Raw genomic sequence first — 7,978 nt, forward strand, 5'->3', positions numbered from 1 at the left:
ACAGACAGACAGACAGACAGACAGACACCTGCCCAGTGTGAGGAGAACCATGGGGTTCAACCACTTGGTTCTAACAAGATGTGTGAGAGGAGACGTGAGGAAGACGTTCGCATCCTCTGGGCTCCCTCACACATGGACATCCCGCCCCTGCCTTCACTCCCCTTTCCATGGCAACGTGCCGATCCTGGAAGGCTGACGCAGAACTTCCAGACATGCCTGTGTGACAGGAAGGAACGAGCCGTGTGGGGACAGCCCAGGGGTGGCACGAGAGGTGGCTACTGGCCAAGCACACACAAGCTCCAGGCTCAAAGCTGCCTACAAAGGGCTTGCTGAACCACACAGCTCCACCAAAGCAGAGGAGGGTGGGCAAGTGTCATACAAATGTGTGTGGTTTTCCACCAGGTCGGCTGTTCTGGTCAATCAGGATTCAAGAAATCAATGAATTGGCCAGAAAGAGACTGGAAATGTGCTCCTGGGGAAGGGGACACGGTGGGGCTGCTGCTCCCAGGGCTGCAGCCCACGTCTGGAGAAACGGATGAGCCCAGGAGAGAGTGATTGTTAATTACCTAAATCAAGATCCGGTCCTTCTTCCATGTGTCCTGCCAGTCGGGGAAAAAGAATCAGAAGAAGGTGTGTTAGTGCAGGTCCTGCGGGCTGAAGAACCGACACACACAACACTATCTACTCCTCACCACCAGTTGGATGGCGCTGGTTAAACTCAAATCCACCTGCATCGCAAAAAACATCAGCAATGCACCTCTCAACTTGGTGATCGGTTTGCTATTTTTAGCAGCCCTTCAAACCATTAACCACTAGTACACTTTTAATTTCTTTTCTTTTTTTTCACTTTTTTTCTTTTAATTTCTTTTTTTTTTTTTCAATGCTTTATACCAGGCCAATCAGTTTTACTTTCATTAATAAAAAAATTACTTTACAAAATAATTTAGTAAATCCAAACCATTTTTTTTTTCTCTTTTCTTGTCTTTTTTTTTCCCCAAATTACAACAAGTGGTTGCTCAATTCTTCCAAGTTACCCTGTGTCCTGTAACTGCATACCCCTAGGCATTGCCGGCAGTACCCATTACAATCTCGTTGCATATGTCATTTTAACCACTTAAAAACTTAATAAAAAAATAAAAAATAAAAAAAATATTACACTTTGTTCTACAAACTTGACTGCATTTTTTTTTTAATCTTTTTTTTTTTTTTTTTTTTTAACACTATCCATTGTAATGCTCAAAAACTTACCACCAGGCTTATTGAAGCCACCTCGCTCTCCAGCGCTGCTGGGGGGATAAACGAAGAAATGAAGGCCTTTCCCTTTACAAAGCCAGTACCGCTCTGAGCCTCTGCGGCTCACTGGGAGTGAAGGGCACTGGCTAAACATCTCCAAACAATGCATCTGTCTCTCTCTCTCTCATCTCATCTCATCTCATCTCGGCACTATTGCCTTTCTTCAGGGCAGCTGGCTCAATATTTCCTTTTACATATATATATAAAGCAACCTCGCTTGTCTCGTTTGAGACAGCACTTTGCTTGTCGGTACCCTCGTTATGGGTATTATCAGTGCAATACTTGGCCAAAAAATAATAATAATTAAAAAAATAAATACATAAAATAATGGTTTTGAGTGTTATAAATCAAGGCTTTCTGCCTCAGAAAAAAAATAAATCATTCACTGGTCAACTCCCTCCCCTGTGTGTGTCCATAAAGGTGCACCCTCAGCCTCTCGCAGCACGAGAGCGGAACGAGCCCGCGGGTCCCTGACATTTAACAGTTCAAAAAGGGAAAAGAGACAACCATACACGAGACCTACAACACAGTTCAGCTGACATTTCTGGTAAAAACCTCGGGAGAAAGCCATTACATTCAGGTCACTTCTTAATTGAACAAGTCTCTGCGGAGGGGGGACTTACAGAATACAGCGGGGGCTCGAAGGCCTGGGGTGCAGCTTTGTGGACACAGATCTCGGCACGCGCCGACGCCGCAGCTTTCCTCGAAAGCTTTGGCTGAAGCATTCAGCTCAGATCTGCTTTTCAAAGGCTGGTTAATTAGGAAAATGCCACCTGAAAAAGGATTTTGGTGTTTCTTGCTCTTTTTTGGCGAGATTCAAAAAAACCAAAATAAAACAAAACAAAAAAAACCCCCAAAAAACAACCCCAAAAGCTGTTTGAGACGAGCAGAGGAGGGAGAGCACCGCCTATTTTCTAGCAAGTATTGCACCTCTAATACTGGAAAAAAAAATAAATAAAGAAGTTGTCAATACACAATTTCAAGCTGTTGCATGCAGCTTCACCTCCTTCTGGTAAAGCACACAGCGTTTACGTAACGTCTCTCTTTTTTAAACATGTTTACACTTATTTTTTCTTTTCTTTTTCTTTTTTTGTTAACGTTACACAATTCTAAAGTAGTATACCTCCTCTGGTTTTTATTACCAAACAACAAGTAGGCAGTTACCAAAGTTACAGAAGGATTCCATTTATACAATCAATACATTGGGTTAAATAAAATATATATATATATATATTCTATGTATATTTTTTTTCCTCTCCATATGGACACCGTGTCTAGTCCCACTTTTCATTATGCTGCCGGCTGAGTACTGAGTACGGGTACTTTTTAAGTATTGAAGTGTATACAAGGCTCTCACTTTGTAACCTGTAGCATATAAATGCGACAAAGCATGTTAAAAAGTTTCCATGTTTAACAGCCAATGAAAATAGAAAAATAATTGAGTCAATGAGAGAAAATAAATAAAATAAAATAAATAATTAATAAAAAAAGAGGGCACGTTAATAACATCGAGCTCCTTACCTGCTGGAGACACTGAAATCCATCACCACAGCATGATAAGAAGGGCCGAGTTCCCCTACCTGCCCCTTTGGCGTTCATAGGGAGCCCACCTTGTCTATGGACAGCAGAAAGTCTACGTCCATAAAGCAGGGGAGCCTTTGCCATGCTCTAGTCAGGCGGGAAATCGCTACGTACACCATTAAAGCTCGGATTAAAGGTGTGAAATCGGGAGAGAGATGACCAAAAATCTTTTGCATGAGAAGTTCCGAAGGGGCTAGAAATTTTAAGATGTGATGATAGACATTTCAAGTGCCTACATCTACTTTAAACCATTAAAAAGAGATCAATACATCAGGGAGGAGGGTGAAATCTTTATGCAGAACCAGGGAACTCTGTTCCACTCAAGCCAATTCAAGATGTGTGCTGACACAAACCCGTCTTTATTTCCTTTTGTTTCCATACCCTGGTAATTTATTCCTCCGATAAAGATTTCACACCACTTCATTTCGACAGAGCTATGCAGAATGGGACTATCCATCACCAAACTCCAGTTGCCAGGGGGTTGTAGAACACCTTGAGAAGTTGCCTATGGAGAAGAAGCTGCAATTGCAGCTGCCCGGCCGAGCAGCAGGGCTAACGCTGAGCACCCCACGCCACATCTCCAGCCTGCACCCAGGGGACACTCTGCATAGCTCTGAAGGACGGTGCGAAGGGATGGAACACACACAAAGCTACATCTTCCTTCTCTGAGGAGCCTCTGGGATTAGTTCTCCTTCCTCACCCCTAACAAGTATCACAGACAGGGAGACACCACCGCTGACCTTGAGGTGTAAGGTTTACCAAACCAGATTTTGCCATCAGTTAAAATGGCCAAACTGATTTAGATCAACCTAGAAGCTCCGAGGGGGAGCAGTCCTGGGAGCCAAGTCAGATCTCTTTATGTTCTTGGGATCTTTCTTCAACGCTCCCACCAAGCTCTAAGTGTTCTGGCCACTCAGAGTCATGGTTTCCACAGCAGCAACCTGCCCCAGGCGTAGCTCCGCGTGCTACTGGCCAAGATGAAGAGGCTGACGGCGTGAGGTGGGGCTGACGGGAGGCTCCTGCCTTGTACATACCTGAACTGGCAACATTCCCACTACTGAGGCACAGGGAGTGACTCCTGGACCTGGCAGAAGGTTTGTGCGTGTTCAATCCAGAGTTACTGTTAAACCCCACAGAGGATCTCACCTCTGAGCGACCACGAAGGGAGCTGAAAGTTCCAGGTTTAGCAACACCCCTGATTCCTCCCCCGCCCTGGAATTCCCAACCCACTGCAGGATGAAAAAACCAAATAGATCCTGCTCCTACTTCCCTTAGGATAATATTTCCATGGATGAGAAGCAATGCTGCTCCAGAGGTGTTCCCCATGGAAGTACTGTTGGGAATATCAACCTTTCAGTCCCTTCTTTCCATTTTAAATCCTATTGGGTAAACCAGAATTAGGTAAAAGGAGGAAAAAGATTTGCTCTTACCCCATTCCACCGCGTCCTCCTCCTCCTCCTCCCCGCCCACCTCTGCTCATGCCTCCTCGATCATATCCCCCTCTTCCCCTGCCCCGGTTATCAGGGCCGCTCAGATTCCGGTTCTCTCCTGGGCCTGAAAAGCCTCCGGATTCCTGTCCGTATACGTTCATGCTGCTAGGATGGTCCTGACGGAATGAACCTGAGGAAATTTGTAACAAAAACTGTTAGGGAGCTGCAGATAAGAGTGGGTCGAAGCTGCCTGTCCCCTTAAAAAGCCCTTTTACCTGCCTCCAGCACCAGAACATCATCACAACCATCATTTCTACAGCGTTTACCGCAACGGTGTTAATTTAAGGAGAGAAGTGCTGCTTTCTGTCTGCAGAATCAAGTTTTATGTTAGGCCCTACCAGCCCGACCTCTGCAGACCCACCAGCTGCCCACAGGGAATTGTTGTTTGCGCCAAGTAGTCGATAGAATGAGAGGAAACAGGCTCAACTTGTGCCCAGGGGAGGTTTAGATCGGATGTGAGGAAGAATTTCTTTGCTGAAAGGGTTCTGAGGCATTGGAAGGGGTTGCCCAGGGCAGTGGTGGAGTCCCCATCCCTGGAGGGATTTAACAGATGGGTAGACAAGGAGCTGAGGGACATTGTTTAGGGGGGGAATTGGCAGTGTTGGGTTTATGGTTGGACTCCATGATCTTACAGGTCTTTTCCAACCACTATGATTCTATGATTCCAAGTCTTGCCCACTCCATCCACAACAGCATTTTGTGCCTTTGTGTTTTTCAACCCCCCATTCCCCTTTGTTGCACTGAGGAGGGAGCATCGCCCTTTGCCACTGCACCAGGTTTTTCCAGTGAGAAAAGGTAAAACCCAGCTTGGCTACGCTCTCCCTTCAACACAGCCACAAGCTTTAGACTCCAAACACCATCAGGCCTCCTTCAGAGACAGCCCAACCTCGCAAGGGTGAGGGAGAGAGACCTCTTCCTCCACAGCCACCCGGCTCTGCTGAGCACACTCACTCTGTTGGCCGTAACTGCTGCTCTGCTGGCTGTACTGGCTTGGGGTCTGGCTGTAGGATGCTGTCGGGGGCGGGTAACTGGTCGTCGGTGGTGCCTGCTGGCCATAGCTGCTTTGCTGGCCATAGCTAGTCTGTTGTCCATAGGTACTCTGCTGCCCATAGGTGCTCTGCTGGGAGTAAGTGCTCTGATCGTAACTGCTGGGCTGTGTGGAGGAATAGCTGGAAGACAAAAGCATTGTGAGGATGGGAGGATGAGTTGATTCACCCACAGTGTGCACGAGGCTGCAGATGTGGCTCACACGAGAAGGTAATGCCATTATGAGCCATATGTACTGCTGTAAAGCATTTAGAAAGGTGAAGTCATCTTATGGAGGCCAGGCTGGTGGCAGGAAACAAAATAAACCTGGTAGACTGCTAAAAAGGCAAAATCCATGTGACTGTTCACAATTTATTTGTACCTCTAGGAAGAGGGAGAAGTGCCTGGGCAAAACTCAGTGTCAGCACAGGTAACAGGCTCTCCTCATTGCCTCAGCAATGAAATATTTTCAGCTGATGGATAATAAAATAGTTCAATAGTTCCCCCTCACGCATCTCAAGCTTTGAGAATTTCAAAACATAACATTTTAGAAGTTAGCATCAGCGTATTAAAGACACGTGAGGGGAAGAGGTAAGCCCACTGTCAAAGGCAGGTGTAAGGAGGCAGCAAAAGGTCCTTATAACACACTCCATGTCTAGGAAATTCCTTAAAAACATTTGTCACTGTTACACTTTGCTATGGCAGGTGTGTACACAGACACACTCAATCACACCCTCATCCTCCCTACATCAAGTAGTGTCCCAACAAGAACCACACCTCCCTCCTCCCAGCATACCAAACCTCTTTTTATATCTGTTCATTTTAAATCCCTTGAGGAAAAAAAGAGATTTTAAATGAAGGGATTTTTGCCTAAGTTAAGCTGAAGGTTCCCAGGTGAGCTGTGTGTGGTTCAGCCTGCCAGGAGAGTTACCTGCTAGGAGGGTAGGAGGGTGGGGCGGTGACTGGCTGCATCGGGTAGCTGGCAGGCACCTGAGGATAGCTGTAGTTGCTCTGACCGTAACCTAGGCTGGGCTGGCTGTAGCCTGTCGTACTCGATGGTGGCTGGCTGGTCTCTGCTGGTTTGCTGCCATCCTGGGGTCTACGAAATAATATTGAACAAGAAGGAAACAGTGAGTGCAAACCCTCAGCTCTGGGAGCAGCGAAGGTGCTCTGGTCCAGCCCAGGACAGAATGGCACTATCTATTTCTTTGTCCCCCCCCCAGGACAGAATGGCATTACCTATTTATTTGTCCCCCCCCAGGACAGAATGGCATTATCTATTTCTTTGTCCCCCCCCAGGACAGAATGGCATTATCTATTTCTTTGTCCCCCCCCAGGACAGAATGGCATTATCTATTTCTTTGTCCCCCCCAGGACAAAATGGCATTATCAATTTCTTTGTCCCCCCAGGACAGAGACTTTTTTTAATCTGTTATTATTATATCTATTATTATCTATTTCTTTGGTAGCATTACAAGCTGGCTCTGCATCGGTGTCAGTCATCTGGCAGCAGCTAATAAATGCTCATTAAACACTAAACATTTCAGGAGTTGCTGACTGGGGTCTGCTGCCATCAGAAAAGGCCCAGGCAGCACCCTCAGCAGAGCACAGAGCTTCTGTTCAGCAGCTGTGTTGTGAAACTAAAGGTGAGGGGTTGAGACTCTGGCTGTGGAATGGAGCTGAGGATGTGAAAGGGGCAGCAGCACCGTCCCTCCGCTCGAGCTGGTTACACACAACACTGGGAAACCACTGGCTCAAAAGCTGCCAGAAACCTTGTCAGTTAAATGCCCCATTGTTTGGATTAGAACCCAGTGCAAGCAGATACTGCCCCATATACATTATCTGATGAAAGGGAAAGGATGCCGGGGGCTGGGCTCAATGACCTTTAAAGGTCCCTCCCAACCCAAACCATTCTCTGCTTCTGTTTAGTATTAACTCTCAAGGCTGAAAATAAAAGAGAACTCTTTGCATGTGACTCCCAAGCCCCCTTTTTTTACATTCAGCCCATACTGTTTGTAATCTCCAAGTGTTTATCAGAGCAGAATAAAAAAGAGTTAAGCTACTTTTGTTGTATTAAGCTACTCTTGTTGTATGAGCCAGGAAAAGAATTATTTTAAATGATGTCAGGATTCATAGTTAAAATGTAATCTGACAGATACAGCTAGAGCTGTGCCAAGCTCCACCTCTCCTTACTGGAGTGGCTGCTACAACCATCAGGTAAATGAATAAAGCAGGTTTATTTTATGTATTCTAAATCTTTCATATACTGAAGCAAAAAATTAAACTAAATATACTATTGACAGTGGCCAGACACAAGTGATTTAAAGAGGAAATTGTCCTCAGCGTGTGCACCCACTCCAGGAGTCCCAGCACGCAGCAGTGTCCTGCCTGACCCCGTGACTCAGGATCAGATCAGACTGGGCCGTTTTCTGTTCAACATCGTGGGTCAAGAGCCCATTTTTGCTGCTTGGCTGCTCTCTGCATCTCTCAGGAACAGCGCTGACTCACCGTGCTGGAGCAGAACCCCCCGTGCTGCTGCCCCAGCCCTGGAAGGGGTTGGGATGGGGATGGGATGGGGATGGGATGGG

At 46.3% G+C, this 7,978-nt stretch overlaps 1 protein-coding gene across 1 annotated transcript; it reads right to left on the reverse strand.

Moving 5' to 3' along the window:
• Positions 1-2,567: 2,567 nt before the first annotated feature.
• On the reverse strand, positions 2,568-6,489 carry EWSR1 (EWS RNA binding protein 1; the record flags this gene model as incomplete). Its single annotated transcript, XM_010177547.1, has 4 exons — positions 2,568-2,658; positions 4,305-4,494; positions 5,316-5,533; positions 6,322-6,489. Coding segments are annotated over 4 exons (667 nt in total), but the record flags the coding sequence as incomplete, so codon positions are not given.
• Between the last annotated feature and the right edge of the window lie 1,489 nt (positions 6,490-7,978).

The sequence above is a fragment of the Antrostomus carolinensis genome, unplaced genomic scaffold (assembly GCF_000700745.2).
Source record: "Antrostomus carolinensis isolate BGI_N321 unplaced genomic scaffold, ASM70074v2 scaffold27160, whole genome shotgun sequence".
Taxonomy (NCBI): Eukaryota; Metazoa; Chordata; class Aves; order Caprimulgiformes; family Caprimulgidae; genus Antrostomus; species Antrostomus carolinensis.